Source organism: Calypte anna, chromosome 17 (genome assembly GCF_003957555.1).
Source record: "Calypte anna isolate BGI_N300 chromosome 17, bCalAnn1_v1.p, whole genome shotgun sequence".
Classification (NCBI taxonomy): domain Eukaryota; kingdom Metazoa; phylum Chordata; class Aves; order Apodiformes; family Trochilidae; genus Calypte; species Calypte anna.
The window spans coordinates 1,015,226-1,034,786 of NC_044262.1; the positions used below are offsets into that span (position 1 = coordinate 1,015,226).

Consider the following 19,561-nt stretch of genomic DNA (forward strand, 5'->3'; position numbering starts at 1 on the left):
GTAAGGGGAGGGACCCAGCACCAAGTTGCCTCCTGAGGACACATACACACCACTGGTGGGATTTTCTTGGGTGGATCCTGGTCCTGCAACTCCAGAGGGGCTTTTCCATCACCTGCTCCTAGAACACCCCCAGCCCCAGTAGCCCCAGGGCCCTGCTGAGCTTGGGGCCAGGATGGGGGATCCTTGCTTGGATGGGGCCAGGACTGGGACATCTCCCAGCCCAAGTTCAAGCCATGGCTTCACAGCTGCTGGGGAAGTGCTCAGCTCTGCTGGTATTTTTAGCTCTGTTGCTGCATGGCTGTGACCCAGTTTGGCAAAGCAAAGCACTCACCCAATGGCTCTGGGCACAGCTCCCCAGGGCCCCAGCACATGGTGCTTTGCCTCCCTGAAGTGAACACAGAGAAACCAGGAGCAGATTTAGGGGGAGTTTTCTTTAGAAGAATTAATTATTCACAATAGCACCAAACATTTTCTGTATGATTGCATCAACCAAAATCTGCAGCAGTGGAGGAAACCACAATGCAGGGCAGGTAAAGAAGGAGAGTCTGTGCCATGAGAGAGTACCTGGAGAGGAGGTTACATGCAGAGAACAGGTCACACGTCACAGCACTTCCAGCCATGGTCCTTGGTGGTGCCACCAAACTGGTTTCTGGTGCCAAGGTTGGGATGCTCAGCTCTGCTCCTGCCCCGGGGCATCACTGCTGGTGCACATCACATCTGAGAGCAGAGGAGGCAGCTGGGAGGAACATCCTTGGTGCTCTGGTCAAATGACAAAAATCCCCTCAAGGCAACAGCACCTGGAGCTAGAGCTGAGCAGAAGACTTTACAGGAGGCAAGAATCAGCTTGGTTACCAGCAGAGCAGAGCCCGTGGCAGTGACAGATGTGAGACAAGAGGAGTGAGCACCAGGGGACTCCTGAACATGGCCCAACACACACCAACCCTCAGGGCAAAGAGCAGGGGAGGTTTCCTGCCAATGCCTGACAATACCCAGTGACTCCTGCCAGGGTCAGGAACTGAAAACCTCCTGAGTTTCTTTGCAAGCCTGATGCAAGCAGAGGCACGTTGGGCTCTTTGCTGGTGACAACTTCCTCTTCGTGGGATCCAGCAAAAAGAACCACAGAGACATTTCAATCCAAGAAAATAACTTTATTCCACAGGGCAAATACAGCCAAGTAATAATTCCAGAGTTGCCCAGCAAGCATCAGCTCCATGATCCATCAGTAAAAGTTCTGCTGGTGGCTCTACAGCTAATGTTCACATTAATTGATTTCTTAGGTTTAGATTTCAAGTGAAATACATTCAGACTTGCTCCTGTCAGAGCACTGCTTAAAAAGCACTTGGTTGAAAGTCACTGAGGAGTTAATCATGCAGTTACCTGATTCATATGAAGAGACCCACAAACCACCCCCCTCTTTGTGCTGCTGCTGCTGCTCGGAGCCTTTCCAGCAATGGCAGGATAATATCCCAAACCTCCTTTGGGCTTCACAGTAAAAACAGCCACTAGAAAACACAGCAGCAAAAATCAAAGCTGCCCATTCCCAGCACATTTCCCCCCTGCCAGTCTCAGGGTGATTCAGATCCATCTGCTCCTACTGGCACCTGGTGGAAGGAGACTGGTCCACGGCTGCCACCCCCCACAGAGGGTCCAAAGGGACACAGGGGTGATGCAGTTACTGGAGCTCAGTGCTGGCTGCTGAATGCCCCACACCCTGTCTGGAGGAGGAAAGCTTACTTAAGTTCAACTAGATGTTGGCTTGCTTTTTAAAAACAAAAAAGTTTAATAAATAACTATGGCTGCTGTCAGTAGGAATGGGGCACAGCTCTCAGCCAGCAAGGTCAGAGCCCTCTGAGCACTACCCTGGCTCTCCCATGCTGCTTGCCTGGCCATCCCCACTGGGCAGGTTCCTTCGCCTTCTGATCTGCAGATCTTCATCCTGGAGGAACAAACAAGAACAAAAGCACAAATTCATTCCTCAGCATTTCCTCTGAGCTGGATAAAACCTCTCCTCTTCCCCTCCACCCTTTCTTTGTCCAACACTTACCCACCAGAAATCAGCCCAGCTAACAAAACCTCAGTGCCATCACCCCACCTCTTACAGCCTCCTGGGCACCTTCCTGAAATGCCCACGTGTTCCCACTGAGAAACTGCTCATGTCCAGCACAGCAGCCTCCTTCATCTCCTAAACCTGACAGATGCTCTGCCTGGAGTCAGGAAAGCCAGGAAACCACAATTCCCTGCAAGGATGGAGTTCCCACCATCTCCCTGCACAGCCCGTGCTGGTTGTTGTGGATCTCAGCCACACTTCCTGGGAAACATCTCCCCCTGTACCTAGCCAGGATTTGCTGTAGCCCAGGTTGTGTCTCTCACCTCTTTTCTTTGTGCTGAGCATCTCTGGTGCTGTCTCCTCCCCAGCCAGATCCTCTCTCTGCCTCCTCTCCTCCAAACTGGAGGTGAGAGGAGACCCCATGGATCTCTTCAGCTGCCTCAAGGGAGCTGGGAGTGAGGAGGGGAAAAGCCTCTGCTCCTGAGAGATGGGATAGGAGCAGAGGGAAGGGATGGAAGCTGCACCAGGGGAGGTTTAGGTTGGATGTTAGGAAATATTTTTTCGCTGAGAGGGTTGTGAGGCCTTGGGATGGCCCAGACAGTGCTGGAGTCCCCATCCCTGGAGGCATTGAACAGGCATTTGGAGCTGGTCCTTAAGGACAGGGTTTAGCAGTGAGATTGTGGTGTTGGTCCAAGGTTGGACTGGATGAGCTTGAAGGTCTCTTCCAGCCCAAACATTCTGGGATTCTGTGATTCTGAGCTGGAGGCAGGAACTCCCTCAGCCCCTCCTGGTTCCATGGGCTCTCCAGCCCTTGCCAGCCAACCCACAGGGCTGTGTGCACTTAGTGTCTGTACTACATGAAAAACAAAGTTCTGCACAGTCCTCCTCAGCCAGTCCCTTCCAGGTGCTTCTCTGAGTTTCCTTCCCAACACCCCCACCCCAGCCAGGGCTCAGCCAGGGCACAGGCACTGCCTGTTCCAGACCATACCGAGTCGGAGTCTTCTTCAGCCTGGGTGCTGACAAAATTGATATAATCATCCTTCTGGTTGTCCAGAATTTCTTCCTCATATTCAGTCTGGTAGTCTGACTCATCTGAAGAGAGAGGAGAGAACAAACCCACTGGTGTCAGCTGGTGCTGAGAGGGGCAGAGAACATGGGGAGAGGACCAAGAGCTGTGGGTGCCAAGCAGCAGTGCAGGGCAGGTACCTGCTGCCCACCTCAAACCACAAAATAAACTCTGTCCTCTGTGTCACCTGCTGTCCTGGAGCTTTCTAGAGCATAAAGAGGCTAGGGCAGAGCAAGGGAATACAACCTGTCACCTGGTGGGTGCCAGCTGCCCAGCACGAGGGGACACAAATGCTGGAGTGGGAGATGCTCTCATGTCCTTGTGAATCCTCTTTAGAAAGTTCCTGTCTCCCTCCCACCAGTCCAGACAAGACCCCAGGAACACTCCAGCAGATGTGCCTGGGAGCTGCTGATCTGAACCCCCCTGGGCACTTTGTTCCCAGACTCCCTGCAAACAGGGGAGGGTATGGGGTAAGCTCTTCCTGGGGCAGGATGATGGTTCTGTGTCTGACAATCTCTGCTCCACAGGGGACAGTGACAATAACACTCCCTTCCACAGAGGACAATCACCAATCCATCAGATTAACTTTGGGAAGATGAAGGGCTGCCCACTGGCAGCAGGAGATGCCAGAAAGTCCCCAGCACCCCAGCCCAGAGATCAGGAAAGTCAATTCCAGCCCCTGGAGATGACTCCAGGGACTGACCCCAAACCCACAGCAGGACAGGAGCTCCTCACCCATCCCAAACCCACAGCTCCTGGCAGCCACACAGGGCAGGTGCCAGGCAGGCACCTTTCTTTTGCACAGTTTCTGGCAGCAGTTTTTTCAGAACGCAAGGTAACAAATTAAAATAGCAGAAAAGCATTTGGGGTTTTTTGTTGTTTTTTCTTTTAATTTATTTTTTACCCTAGCTTTTCCACCTCTGTCACGAGTTAATTTGAGTGTGCCATGAGCTGCAATCCCTGCTTTCCAGCCCACTGGTGAAGAACATGGCTCATGTTTAAACTGGACTCTTGATTAAGCATTTCTTTTGGGAACAGTCAATAGCATCTGCTCCACAATGCAGACAACAGCACAGTCTGTTCCACAGCATTTTCTTCTAACACAATAACTACAACCAACTGGTAGAACATTAGGATTAAAGACATTTGGTCTTTTTTCTTTTTTAATATTTTTTTTTACTGTCGATCAGAGAATTTTCATTAGTTTACACTAAAAACACAACTGATGATCTTTGATAAAACACACCAGAGAAACTGGAAACTCATTTGAAGAGCAACAGCCACCACAAACAGTAGTTTGCAGTTTACAGCTCCACCAAAACTGACTGCCATCCAAACCAAACCCCTTCATTTCCCAAGCACTACTCAGCATTTAACAGCTCTGTATATAAATTAAATATAAATTAAAAATAAACAGGAGCAGGGGGTCCCTTCTCACACAACCTAGGGAGCATTGGTGCTGCCTGATGGAACCACTTTGTATGCAGCAAAGATGCAGGGGGTGACCTTGTGCCCAACAACTGTGTCTCCTGAGAGGTTTTGGGATGCCTCCTGCTTCAGCTGTTCTGCAGACCCAGGCATTTCACCCCAGAATTAACACTGTTATTAACACTGTGCTCTCCCACGTAGCTGCTACTGCTGCCACTGCTCTGGGACTTCATCTCCTTCAGCCATCCCATCCTGGTCCCTCACCTCAACCTGGCTGTGGGGACAGCCTGAAGCACTGAAAGTGAAATGTGTTGAAAAACAGAGCAGGAAACTGCTGTGGGAAATCACCCAAGTGCCTGCATGACTCTGGCCCTCAGAAGTCCTTTAACAATTGGGGATGGGCAGGGATGTGGCTGAGCCACCCTCGGAGGATGAGATCTCTGTTCCCCTGGCCACAGCCCTGTAAAACACAATTGCAGCTGAACAGAGACAGAAAATCCCACTTGAGGAAGCATTTGGATGCAGAACAGGAACAGCCACGAGTACAGCAGTGGCTCAGCTGTGAAATGAGCTTCTGCTCTCCTACAGACACCTCCCCAGGAGGTGCTCAGCAGCAGCACAGGAGCCCTGGGACCAGTGCAGGGCTTCACCTGACTCCCCCTCTGCTCAACAGTTCCTGAGGAAAAAAGCCTCCCTTTTGGTTTTTGTTTGGTTTTTTTTTCCCTTTAATTTAAAAAATTGTTTCAATCATTGCTCTCAGTTTGCCCAAAAGTGGAGCAGCAGCTTGACTGCCTTCTCTTCCCAACAAAGATGAGGCTTCTGCCCCAGAGGCTCTGCCTGCCAGGGTGTCTCACCCTTTGTCCTGACCCTTCTCCTTCTTCCACTCATGCAGAACATGATCGTGGTCATTTTCTTTAGAAAAAAATTATCAGCATAATTTCTCCACCCAGCCTGACATTTGCAGGATGCTGTCAGGTCAGGCAGAGCTGTCTGAAAGCCCTGAAGTCCGAGATCTCACTCAGGAAGGGATTTCCAGGGAGAAAAAGAAAGGTTTAACCCCCTTTGGCAGTGCTGCCAAACAACACCCTGTTTTCTTACCCAGGTCAGAGATCTCACCACCATCACCAGCAGACAAACCCAGGACAGGTCAGGAAACATCTGACAACCATGAGGCTGCTGCCAGGGAGCTGCCACCCCCCATCTGAGCCCACCTCAGCTCAGACCACTTCCCCCAACAGCTCCGGAGAGCTTTTTAGCCAAGGCAATGCCATCCTGAAGGCACCCAGGGGATGCCACACCCAGAGGAAGGTCCTACAGGCACTGAGAAGTGGGGAAGGTCCCTGCAGCTGGTGCACAGGATCACCCACAACATGAATATATATATAAATATATGTATGTATTTCCAGACACAGCACCCACCTGCATGATTCTCCTGCAATCCTCTTCCCTCCTCTGGGATCTCACAACCAGCAGCTTCCAGAATCCCCAAGGAGCCTCAGGCACCTGCCCATCCCCTCAGGGTCCCTCCTTGGCCCCAGATCTGTCCCCTCTCTGTGTCCCTTTGTGACACTCATGGCCTCACCCAGCAGAAAGTGGGACAAATGATCAGAAACTCCACGAGGGAGGAAGATGTGTCCCAGTTCACTGGTTCCCCCTCAGCAGTGCCCATGCCTTAAATAACCACGAGACATGAACCCTTCCTCCATGCTCACACTGCTGCTTCAGCCACATTTGATTAATATTTTCTTCACAGGCCATATGATTGCAATTAGCATTTCAAATTACCACAGGGACATCTCTCCAAACAGTCACAGATGGGAGCACTGCTAACTTTAGCTTTCCCTCTGCCAGAACAAGAAATCAGGAGGAGGGGAGAGACTGCTGATGCAGAGCACTGGTGGAACACTCCCAGGTTTCAGGCCTCCAAAGCTCTGATCCTTCTGGTGAAGGGAGCTTTGGTTAGGGGACACACAGGGAACTGCTCCACAGGGCACTCCAGGAGCTTTGTGTGAAGGTGCAGGAGCCATCACCTTCTCCTCTTTAGTTCAGGAGTGGTCCCCATCACTCAGGGAAAGCCATGGAGCCAGTCACTCTGTTCAGATCCTACCCATGGCAGCATGGGAAAAAAAGAAATCCTTCAGTCAAAGCTTTCCATCAGCTCCCCCTGTCTCCAGAGGCCCCAGATCCAAAGAGCAAAGCCCCTGGGAGGACAGGAGCCAGCAGGAGGGAACTCAAACCTGTCTGCAGGAGACAGAGACTCAGAGAAGGCAGAGGGGAGCAGGGATTCCTCCCACCAGGAACCCACAGCAGAATCCCTCAGCTCCCACCCTCTCATAGAGGAGGTACCTGGGGGGGACACTGGGGTGACCCCATCCAGCTCTGCTCAGCAGTCAGCCCAGAACCAGCTCTGCCCTTCCCAAAGCTCCAGAACATCCCCCACTCACCATCTGCCACGGGAGCTTTCACGGGCTCAATCCTGGACACGATTTCTGCCAGGTCAGTGAAAGAGGTGGTGGGACAGGTCACGTTCTGGAACACAACAGTGAGTTTAAGTATGTTAACTGATAAACACACACAGAAATCCAAACAAGTCAAGATTGGGAAAAAATGATGTTGAGCAGACAAAGCTCCCAGACACAGCCATTCCCCACAGCAGAGCCCTCAGAAGCCATCACCTATCAGTAATTCCCAAAGGTCTGGTGGCAGAGCTGGGATTCCCAAGTCAAACAGTGGGACAACCCCTAATGGCTCCTTCTCCATCCACCCAACAAGAAGCTTTATTAAAGATTCAGCAAAGTACTGAAATGACCACAAAACCAAATACCCGAGGGTCTGGGCTTGGTGTCAGACAGTGTCATTTCATGTGTCTGTTCTCCACAACTGCTTCTTTAGAAGTGGGACTGGCTGGGCTTTTACCTTCCCTGGAGTGAGGAAGGGACCCCAGTGCTCAGCTGGGACAGACACCACGAGGTCCAGCCCTGAGCCTGCAGGATGATGCCTCAGGATGCTCCAGCATCCCAGGCACTGAGGGGATCAGGACTCAGCTTTTCATCCCACCCAAGCACGGTCTTGAGTGCAATCCACTGTGAGAAGCTGTAGTGAAATGAGGCAGCCAGGTGCCACTAATTGCCAGGGAGTGGCATGAGCTTGTGTTAAGCCCACCTGTGCCTGGTTAGGGCAGGCCCTAACTGTGCATGAGCAGGATTAGGGGGCAATAAAACCTTAACACAAGCTCATGCCACTCCCTGGCAATTAGTGGCACCTGGTTGCCTCATTTCACTACAAGAAGCTGCCAGCTCCATTTTCTCCTCCAATAAAGCCCAACTCTGGCATTTAAGAACTGTTTTGCCAAGCCCTGAGCAGCTCAACCTGTCTCCTGAGGGTCAAGCACAGGGACACCCAATGGAAACCTGAACACCCTGGTTTAAAACCAGAGATTTTAATGAGCACAAACCCTGTGGGAGAGGGACAGGGAAGAGCTGGCAGGGGACATGTCATGAGCTGCTGGAATTGCCATCCTTCTGAACACCCAGACCTGTCCACAGGCTTCCAGACAGGGCAGTTTCTCAGCACTGGGGTTTTATGAGCAATTCTTTGCTCTTCTGGCCAGAGCCCCAATGCTATGAATCACACAGCCCCAGGGGGTGACAGCAGAAGCCCATTACAGCTGTAGCAGATTGCTCTCTCTTGACCTTTAATCCTTAACTCACTCCTGATGTAATTTAGCAAGGCTACAGCAAGGTGCAGATCCAGGACAAATAGCTGGTGGGGAGTGGGGCACAGAGAAAAACCCAGAGGGAATTAAAGAAAATATCTGTATGAAATGGAACAGCTCTGAAGCTCAGTTTGAACATGAAGGAAGAATCAAGAAGGGTCAGTCCAGGCTCATTCTGAACATCTGACCCAGCCCAGCCCAGGGGCTGCTCCCCAGCACAGCAGGAGCATCCACACCTTCATTTTGTGCCATATAACTGGGTGAGGGGACCTGCAGGCTGTTCCCCAGGCAGACACAGCAATGTGAGGAGAAAAATCTGTATTCTTGGGGTCACTGACACAGCTGATCCCACGTGTCCCCAGCTCAGGGACAGATATGGGGCAGCTGCACCCCAAAGTCTCAGCACAAAGACTGGAATGGGACCCCTGGGGAACCAGGGGGCTGGAGGGGTTTGGTTTGTAAACAGGAATTTAAACACTTCCTCTCACTACTTTTAAGGATGAAACCGAACTGCCATCAGGTAACACGAGGCAAAAAAGTGTCTCAGATTCATTGGAAATCTTACCTAAAACATTTGTGCTGAGATTTCTTTTTTTTTTTCCTCTTCAAGAAGGAAAGAATTCTCTTTGGTACAATCTTTATTAAATAAATTAGAGGAGAAAGACAGTTACTATTGTAGTCTGCAAGATTATATTTAGCTTTGCCTATGAATAAGACTTCAGCAGACAAAACTTCCCTGAGGAGATCCAATTAGCAGAGCTGCTTTATTCTGTGCTGGGGAGAGCAAGGGTTGTGCAGTGAACACAGATTCCTGTTGATTGTCACTTCAGTATTTGCACTTTTCAAGCCAAGATAAACAGTGACTGAGTGGCGAAAGCAAAGGAAAAGTCTCTAAATTATTAAATAGTTGGAGTTTTAAAGTCAAAACTCCGTGCTGCTCATGACATGGTAAGCACAGTGCTCAGCTCTCTGAGATATTGAACACTCCAGAAATAGCTGAAGAACTACAACACACTGAGTATTAAACCTTTGCTAATGAAAGCCAAGATAAAAATATCAGCTGTTATCCTTGGAAGATAACGAAGCTAAAGGACTTAAATGACTCTAATGGACTGAGGAAAAAAAGAAAAAGATAAACAGCCCCGTGGCCCAGGGGGAGTCTGCAATCTGTGTTATTCTGTGGAAATCAGTCTACTGAAACACAAGTCAGGTGAAAAAACCTGGTTTTTACTGAATTTGAGAGTTTTCAGAGGAAGAGCAGAAGACCTATGATGTTCTGGGGAGAAGAGCCTGGACCTGAGCCTTGGTGAGGCTTTGGGGGAATGAGTGGAGCTGCTGGTTCCTGCTCCATAACCTGGGAGCTTCAGTCACTCTCCTGAACTCATTATTTTCCTGCTCTGGTGTCTCAGCAATCAGCACTTTCTGCCTCGTTACCAAGAGCTCTGCAGAAATTCAGTGACAGGCAAAGTCTGCACCGAGTCCCTGAGATCCCTGCTCTCCAGGGCAGTGGAAAAGCCATAAAAAACCTGGGTAGGTTGTGTTAAATGTTCCATGTGCTGCCTGATGTACAGCTCTAAGAGGATGATTTAGCTGAAATATTACCCTGAATTACAGTACCCCATACGACGAGCAGTTTAAAAATAAGTCTTCTTTAAAAGAAGAACATTTGACACAGCAATTATTGTGTTTGAGCTCCTTAGCAGTGGGATACAGAAATCGGAGGATGAAATGGGACATCAAACCATTCCTGAGACACAATTGCCTCTCCTTTGGCTCCTCCTTATGACACATGAACACCCCCCAGCATTACCCTGTCTGAACACAGGGGCAGAATGTGCACTTGTGGTCCACACCTCAGACCCATTCCCATCCCTGCCCATCTTCCCAGTAAAAACCTGCCCAGTCCTGCCCAGTGCCCGCTCCAGTGGCTCCTGCAGGACGGGGCATTTACACCCAACACTTACCTCAGTCTTGGATTTGCAAGTTTCTTGTCTGTCTGTCAGCATCTTGTCAAGGACCCCACTCCTGCACCAGACATTAAACACTGTTTTCCCATGCTGATATCCCACTTCCTGGAAGAAAAAAAAAAAAAAAAAAAAGAGTCAGAGGAAAAAAAGGAATTAAAAGCTAAAAACCCCAGTGTCACATCTTTTACAAACCAGTAGGAAGTCTCTGGATCTACCCCAAAGCCAGGATGTCCCTTTGCCACCTTTCAGCCTCTGCTACACAAAGGGTTCAGCTGAAGAATTAGGGGAATGATTAAGCAAACAAGGTGCTATTTTAAGTCCAAATGCTAACTCGACTTCTGACCCCACAGCATGAAATGAAAAGCACCACCTGACATCCTGACAACTATTTTTACAGCAGAGGCTCCAAGCAGGCTGTTCACAGAATAATGCCATATAAAGAGAAGCTCAGGTGCAGAAGTCCAAGCCCTTGCAGTGCTGGCTCTTTCCTTGGAAGAAGCCAACACCAGTGAATTTGTCTTCTCTCTTTTTGGCTCAAGAATAGCCAAGAAACCAAAAGCAAAGTTACCATAAAGCACCCAGTCTTGCAATGAGGGAAGCCAGGCAGCACTGAAATTGCAAGCATCAGTTTTTGCTGGAGCAGAAAGGATGCTCATGGACAACCCCAAACACAGGAGCTCCACGTTCCTCTCACTTCAAAGCAAAAAGCAACTTGCACTTGGAGTAAATACCACAGCACTGTGCCACCAGCATGGAAACCACTGAAAATAAACCTATTGCTCCAAGGTTTTTTCTAACAAGACAGTAGAAATGGTGTTGAAAAATCAAACTGAGGGGACAGAGCAACAGGTGGCAGGAGCCCTGGATCCCATTTCACACACACAACATCAGGTTGTGTGGGCACTGGGAGTGCTGGAGCAGCCCTGGCTGAGCTGGTTTTGTCTTTCCTCTGCCTTTTGACCCAAGGTTCCAAGCACGAGAGGCACCCAGGCTGGAATTCACCTCTCACAGCTCCTCAGGGGGGATGTGAACAGGGATGTGACAGCTCTGCAGCTGGCTGGGTCAGGCTGAGCTAGGGATCCCCAGCTCTGGGAAACAACACACAGCCAACTCATCACTCAGCTGATACAGGAGAGGGGTTTGGAAAACAAGAGAGGATTTCTGTTCTTTTGAACGTGCTGAAGGGATGGATGGTGCCTCTTTCTATTTTTTGTAACAGCTGAAATCAAACCCCCCACTACTTCATAGCAGCAGTCATTCCATCACTGCTCTACCAGTGATGGAATCCTTAGGATGCCCTTAGGGTCAGCATGATTTAAAACTTCCCTGTGGAAAAAAGTTATTTATCTACACTGCAAAGAGGGGAAGTCCAGGTGGGTGCTGCCCCTCCACACCTGCAGCATCTCCTGCCAAGAACAGCAATACCTTGAGGAACCACTTTGCTCGAGTTCTATTCCACTGAGAAAAAAATCTACCTGGCATCTTTAAATCTCTTTAATGACACCAAATTAGACAGAGGCAGCACAATGACTTGACAACTCACTCTCTGTTCCTGTGGTGAACTCCCAGAGCCCTCATCAAGGTTTTCAAAGTGACCAGGACACTCTATCTAGTGATCTTAGATCCACCCTTGGCAGACAGCAGTGTTTGCCCAGGAGCTATGAGACACCAAATATCCTTGAGAAAATATTTATCCTAGGGTATAAACCACCACCCAGCTGGTGGTCTGGAAGAGCTGCACTCCTAAGGACTCCCTCACATGCCAGTCTCTAGGGCTTACTGGTATTACTGGCTTTGGTTTGTACTTATAAGGCAGTATCAGAGAAATCAGCCTGCAGCCTGAGGAGTATTGGAGGTTTTCACTGTATCTATAAAAGAAATCAAATTACAGGAAAACTGCTTGTGGTTTTTGGGTTGTTATTTTTTCCAGCCCAGAAGAAGAGCACATCTGGGCAGAAACACCTGAAGATAGAAGATGCTTGCATGGCTGAAGCAAACAAAGAATGGAGAGACAGTGAAATAACATCCTTGACAAGAGGCAAAGACCCAGCAGTGCCATCATTACCTCAGCCTGGGCTGAGAGAGTTTTCCTGGGAATGCTGAATGATGTCAGTAACACAATTCCCACATCTGGAGCCAGCTCTTCCCATGTTGGCTTCTCACATGTAAACAAAACTAAACCCCAGAGACCTGTAACCTGGTTCCAACCTTTTTACTACGTCCTTCCAGTGCCATTGGTGCCACTCCCCTGACACCCCATCAGGTGCAGAGGAATTGTGCATGATGCATTTTATTAACAGAGGTGTTGAAACGTTAACTGAGCCAGAGACTCCAGCACACTGCCCTCCATTTCAGTGATTCAATCAAAACGAATCCTCCCCTACAGACTTCTTCAACTCCTTCGTGTGACAACAAGCTGCAGAATGGAGAGGAATGGCACCTCCTGACAAACCCAAGTGCCTCAAGCAGCCTCCCAAGGGCTTTTACCAAGCAGCTGAACAAGAACTGTCATGAAACAGGGCAACTGATCTGTTCACAGGTCATTATAGAAACAAGATTACTAACTTGATTTCTGCTCTTAATCCAATCTCCCAGCCCTGCTATCATCCCACAGCATTATTTACTGCCAATTATTCACTCCCTGCCTCCCAACTCCTCGGACTCCCAACAGCTCCAGCACCACCAGCCTGCAGAGCTCCGGGAAACAGCAAGATTGGAGGGGGGAGGAAGGACCCTGCCTTCCCCAGGAGGCACTTACACAGATTTCATCGAATTTCCCAAAATCCAGGGTCCTGTAGCGGTCAATGGGGGGCCGGATGTACTCGCAGTAGTCGCTGCTCTTCACCATCTCCAGCTGCCGCACGCAGCACACGTACGCCAGCCGGGTCTGGATCTCTGCCATGTTCAGCACCTGCCAGGCACAACAACCACCAGGAATTCAGAAATTTCATTTCAGCATGAAATACACCCCGGGTTTGTAAAGAAGGAAAAGTGAGTTATCTATTGATTTATTTTTTTTATTTCTCCAAGAGCACGGGGACGCTTGCTGAAGCCTTGGGCATCAGCACCGCTGTTTCCCAGGCAGAGGGGACAGAGCTGAGGAGTCTCCATAATCCTCAGCAGAAAGGGAACTGATTTCAAATATATCCCTACAGGTCAAGGTTGAGCTGAGCCTCTCACACCAGGATACAGGGGAGCCTTAGGACAGAGAGATCTGTGCTGAGGTGAGAGGGGAACAGTGACCCAACCTGAGACAGGAATAAGTGATGAGCTCTGCAGGACCAGGGCAGATTTCACAGAGTGGCTGAGGTTGGAAGGGACCTCTTTGGATAAGACAGACACTAATGGTGAGCTCTACAGGACCAGGGCACATTTTACAAAATGGTTGAGGTTGGAAGGGACCTTTCAATTTTTCCCAGTCCAGCCCTGCTGGCACAGCCAGGATCAGCTGGGCTTGGTTGTCTAAGACCATGTCCAGCAGAATCCTGAGTTTCTCCCCAGACAGACACTCTGCAACCTCTCTGGTTTCACCACCCCCAGTACAAAAACCATTTTCAGGTGCTCCCATGCCTGCTCTTGGTTGGGCAGCTGTAACATTTCACTGGGCTCTACTGAGAAGAAATGGGGTTTTCCATTTTCCTCACCAAAGCACTACATGGGAGCAGGACCCCTCTGCCCAGGCACCAACTCCAAAAGGCTCAGAGAGACCAAACCTTTCCAGGGAATGGAGTTGTTACAGAGGAAAAACTTTGGTTTACAGAGCAGTACCCACAGCTTGTAGTATTCTCCCCAACTTTGGGAAGCACAAACAAGTATTTTGCTTCCAATTCCAACAGGTCAATGTGCTAATTGTAGTTGGAAGGGGGGAATTAAAACCAGCATTCACTTGGGGAACAGCTGCAGAGCCAGATAATTTAGGAAATGAAGAATAAGTCACAAAGTTGGCCTGACTGCATGCAACAAGAAAAAAATAACCATACTCTGCAGCCCAGTGTTTATCAATAGCAATCATGTTAATTACTGCCTGGTGCTAAAATCTCCCTAATCAACAGCTCAGAGACATTCAGGACAGAAACACTGAATTACTTTCAACTGGTAAAGTTTGTAAACTCTGACGTTATTAAACCTTATTGCACCTCTTAGGAAAGGTTTCATTGCTCTAACAATTCTACCACTCTCTTCCCAGACTGGGGGCTCTGCCCCCTCCCAGTTCCATGCCTTTCCTTTGGGAAAAAGGGGTTCCCAGTTTGCTTCTTCCATAAGCAGGAGACTCAAACCAGAGAAAGGAGATGTGCTGCACCCTGAACAGACAAGGAGCAGCCTGCAGCTCTGTGCAGGGAGCCTGCTGCCTTCTGGGATGCAATACCTTGACTTTTTCAGCCAGTGGATTCCACTTCTTCCAGAGCAGCCACCAGCCAGACAAGCAGTCCCCATAGTTGGTGAGGTCGGTCTCGTCCCGGCTCCCCACGTCGATGGCAATCACCACCTTGGCACCCATGGACTTGGCCACATCAGCTGGGGGGAGAGAAGCTGGACTCAGAACCAGCACTGCTGCTGCTCCCAGGAGTTCTCTGAAAAGCCTCAGCAGAACCCTTTGCAACCAATCTGCCCCCAGACCATTCCCCCAGAGAGGCTCCCACCCCCCTGCTCCCTGGTCACAGCCCCTGGGGTGCTGCTTGCTGGCTCCAGGTGAACATCACCCCTGGGGGACATTGTCCCCAGATCAGGCTGGCAGGATGACCCAACTCTGCCTGAGGTCACCAGAACCAAAAGTAGGGCAGGAGCAGGGCAGGGGAGGTGGGACACACACACACACAGCTCAGGTCCACACTCACACCACGTTGGGTGTAACAGGAAAGAGCAAATTACACCCCTGTTAAATCTGCCTCCTGAAGCTTTACTCAGGAGGAAAAAAAGCTCTGGGGATCTCTAGAGAGAACCATCGGCCTTAAAGAGGAGTCAGTGGTGCAGGGTCAGCCCTGGGGGTTAAGGAAAGCAGCAGACCCAGGGACAAGGAGAGGTTGGGAGGATCTGAGTCCATGGAAAGCTTCAGGATCCAAGAGAAAGATTCCTGTTTGGAAGTGGGAGAGAAACGAGGCAACGCTTGAAGGTCATCAAAAGGACTTCTGGATGGAGGGGAGATTTAGGCAAGTGCCAAGAGAGGGAAAAAAAAGGACATATACCTCACACAATCAATTTCTATTTCTTTCACACCCCCAGAGTCCAGGATAGTTGCAGTTGCCAGAATAGTTATTGCGTAGGAAAACCACAGCTCTGAAGAGCCAGTTTACAAGCTTAATTTAGACACTTATTTAAATCAGATCTTTTCTGTAACTTGGGTTTGCATTCCTGGGTCTGTTCAGGCTCCTGTGTCTTTCCCACCCAGTCTCACCCACATGTTTGCTGCTTTGCCCTCCCCAGTATGTGCAGGTGGGAAAGGTGCCTTGGTTTGCAGTTCATCCTCTTTTGCTGACAGACACAAAGAGCATTTGATTTTGGGGCTCTATTTTGTGTTATTCCCATTTCTGTTTTGTTTTGGTTTTTTTTAAGCAAATACAGCCCCGATGGAAAAATATTGTTTGGTTGTTTTTTTCTTGAACATGCAAGTGATTTTGGGTGCTTGGATGTGGAGTCCCCAGCTGAGGTTCCTTCCCCTTCCTTTGTGCAGTTATAGCTCCAATGCCACCACGTCTCTATTCCTGGCCACCCTCCTGACCACCCAACTTCCAAAAATTCCTGACTGTGAGGACATCCCTGACGTAAACCCCATCCCAAACACACACCAGTCAACTCCTACACCTGAGACCCTTTTGGGTTCAGCCCTCAGAACACCTCAAACTCCCCATCACTCTTTTGAACGTGTGATGCCACCTTTGCCAAGAGCTTGGAGCTAAACCAGGGGCTGGCAGCTGAAGCTCTGGGTGACCCCAGTCTGATCAACAGAGTTGATGCTGTTGCTTTCTCAGAATTATTCCTGACTCAACTCATGCTTTTTGAAAAAGAAACTCTAAGGTACACTGCATGTTTGCAGTTTAACTTCTGCTCCTTCCCTTCTGTGAGCATTGAAAGAAACCCAAAATGAGATTGGAATTAGATGTTCAGAATATGCCTATGAGGAAATACTTCATAACAAAAAAATCATCTTAATAAAGCCATGATAAAGCAAACACCTTGGAAACTGAGAAAAGTGACTCACAGCTATCATGAGACTAAAGGTGTCTGCAGTATTTCTCTTTCTTTTTTTTTGGGGTGGGAAAAAGGGTGAAGTTTTACAGGCTGATTGATGGGTTTCGTTCAGCTACATCTTCCCCAGCAGATCTGAGCACCTACCAGGAAGGTTGTTGATGTACCCTCCATCCATCAGGAGATGCCCATCCTTGGGGTCACAGAGAGGTGGCATGTACCCAGACAGGGACATGCTGGCCCGGACGTATCTCCAGAGAGAGCCTGCAGGAACGAGAGGAGGGAACAGAACCACTGGTAATTACTGCCCAGGAGCTGGGGAAGGCTTTTGCACTCATTAAAATAATCAGGAGATAGAGGCTCTCCTGAGGATGCTGGTAGAAAGTTATTAAAGCAGTTTATTACTTTCTATACCATAATCCTGGCTAGGGGAAAAAAAAAAAAAAAAAAAAAGGTTATACAGACATACTACCAGGCACTAGAAAGCAGAGTTTTAAGGCCATGCCTCATATTTATTGCCTTCAAGGAAACTTCAGCAGATGCCTGGCTGTGGGGATCACCTTTAGTGCTTTGCTGAGCTCCCACTGATCAGGAAAGGCAAAGGCAAAAAGGTTTCTCCTGGGGCCAAGGGAAGAGGAACAATAACCAGACTGAAGCACACTCAGAGCTATTGTGCTGCACAGAGATCCACAACACCCAGACTGTTAGCAGGAGCTGAACATGAAATACACATCCTGGAGGAGCCCTGAAGTTCTGTTGTCCCTGCTCTGGAATAACCAGGGATCTTCATTTGGAAAACCAGCGTGTTGATCTCATCTCAGACACTGCTGTTACCAGTGCTGCGAGGCAGAAGGTTGCAATCTTTACAGCTGTTAGAAACATTAATTTAAATCAAGTAGAAATCGATTGGAAACATTTCCTGTCAAATTCTGCTTCAGGCTCCTATTTACTGAGTTGTCTCTTAGCATTTGCATTGGCAGACACTGCCCTGCCAGGGAGGCTCCTCTGAGCAGGGAGTCTTTAAAAGATCAAAAATCACCCTTGCAGGGTTAGCTCCCTTCTCACTAATTAACTCACTCCTTGGTTCCTCAAACAGCAATTCTCTCCAGCACACTGGGAATTGATTTTTTTTATATCTATTTTCTTTTTTAAATACAGAACAGCTCTGTTTCTAATTATAAGCTCAACACTCCTACTGCTCAGCACAGGTCAGATTTGGGGTTTACTATTGATAGTTTCAGTTGAGTTGGAACATTCACCCAAGAAAAATGTGTTACAGGTGGAACCAGGATGGGCAACCTGGGAGCTTCCTTCCTCTCCTTGCAGTGAGTTCTGGAGATGTCCATACCCATCCTCCAGCTGTTTCTATCCTCTTATTAAACTTCCCCAGCAGCTGGATGGTTTCCTGACCTCAACTGACTTAACCTGCTGCAGAACAGGAACACAAAACCTCAAAGAAAGGTTAATCCTTTCTCTGCTTGTTTTAGTTTTCTTGGATGTCCTTGGTCAGCAAAGTCCAGTTTTGTGTCAGGGTTCTGTAACACAGGGATGGGGGGCAGGGGGACCTCACCTGTTCCAGATCCAAAGGCAAAACATCAGAGATGTGGCAGCAAAGGCTTCTGCATTTTGAGTCACTGCACCCTTACCCCAAAGAGACCAAAGCTGAGGAAAGGGTCCCAAGGGGTCCCAGGGGCTGCCAGCACCTCCTGGCAGCAGAGCAGAGAGCTCAGCTCTGTCACCTCTGCCCAGTCACTAAAATCCATCACAGTTTTCCACGAGAAAACCAAAGAGGACTGAACACAGACCTAACCCGGGCTCTGCTTCAGGCACTGAAGTGTCTTTCTTTTTAAAAAGGTTCATTTAAGAGGAATTGGAATCGTAAAATGTTTTGGTTGCATTAGTTCTGATTTATGGCTGGAACACCTGCACTTCACAGGATGTTTTAAGGAAACAGAATGGTGCCAATGGGCTCATTTTTTCTCTGTGAATATAACAACATCTCATTTTATTTCTTCCCAACAGCTCTGGCCCTTGTTATCTGTGTTCCACCACAGTTTGGTGCTCAGCAAATAACAGAGGAGGGAGAAATGAAAGGCAAAACAAATCCAACAGCAAGAAAATCCCAGGAACAAGGGGTGGCACAAAGTCTCACATCATTATTTACCACCTGCACACTCACCATCTGTGTGGACCCTCATGGCTGAGGCTGTGATGTCTGTTGTGATGGTGAAGTAAGGAATCCACAGATCCTGCAACACAGGAGGTCCAAGTTTTTGCTAAATCACTAAATCTGCAGCCTGGCACTTAAACTAAAACCCATTCCTGACTCAGACACCTGCATGGCTGGAGGAAAACCCATCAGCCTTGTGTTTCAGTTCATAAATCTGTTCCTAATGCAAACATTTAATGAAGAACCAAGGCAGACACAAATCCTTCTTTTCTTCTTCTCAACATCAAGAAATACTTGTTCCAGAAGACAGCCCAGCAACCCCATCACTGGAACCAGGAGTTCACCTTGGGATATCTGTTGTTCTTCCAGGGGAAATGGGGGGGCTCTGGGGATAACTCTCATCTAGAGACCCCCAGGTGGTTTATTGCTGGAGTTGGGAATGTTTTAGATTCTTCTTAATAAGTATATTTAAAGGATATGCAGCATTATTTTTTGTAGGATTAATCTTTCATCACAAGGATTCCAAACACAGGAATGGAGTTGGTTAAAGCTGCAGATGAGGTTAAGATTGCATGACTACACAAACACTCCCCAAGTTTGGTGAGCTAGAAAGACAACCATTACTAAATGCCTTAAAAATTGCTGCTGGTGAGGAAGGGAGGAGGTTTGGAATTCTGACCATGGCCACCAGCTCAGGACCACAAAACACTCAGCAATTACAGAAGTCACCAAGAGCAAACCAAGAAACAATATACTGGGAGCTTATTGCAGTTTTCTGTAGACTGCTCATAAAAAACTCACTTTAGCTTTAAAAAGAAAGTAAAATAAAGCCCAATCCATTGCTACCCTCTCCAAGACCTTCTCCTGGTGTGCCCTAAGGGTCCCATAGACCTGAGCTGCAGAAAAAATAATCACAGCCTCAGCACTTCTGCTTCAGTGACACCATTGCAGCTTCTCTCACACAACAGGTTCCCTTGGTCAAACA

At 48.7% G+C, this 19,561-nt stretch overlaps 1 protein-coding gene across 2 annotated transcripts in view; it reads right to left on the minus strand.

Moving 5' to 3' along the window:
- Positions 1–1,127: 1,127 nt before the first annotated feature.
- PNPLA7 (patatin like phospholipase domain containing 7) overlaps positions 1,128–19,561 on the minus strand; it is an 89,380-nt gene continuing 70,946 nt past the window's right edge. For both annotated transcript variants that reach the window (XM_030461288.1, XM_030461287.1), the window contains exons 29-36: positions 18,586–18,655; positions 16,554–16,670; positions 14,590–14,738; positions 12,982–13,134; positions 10,221–10,328; positions 6,986–7,070; positions 3,036–3,139; positions 1,128–1,936 (exon numbers count right to left, since the gene is read on the minus strand). In XM_030461288.1, coding sequence (XP_030317148.1) covers positions 1,856–1,936; positions 3,036–3,139; positions 6,986–7,070; positions 10,221–10,328; positions 12,982–13,134; positions 14,590–14,738; positions 16,554–16,670; positions 18,586–18,655 — 867 coding nt within the window. In that variant the 3' untranslated portion in view covers positions 1,128–1,855. The remainder of the gene's footprint in view (positions 1,937–3,035; positions 3,140–6,985; positions 7,071–10,220; positions 10,329–12,981; positions 13,135–14,589; positions 14,739–16,553; positions 16,671–18,585; positions 18,656–19,561) is intronic.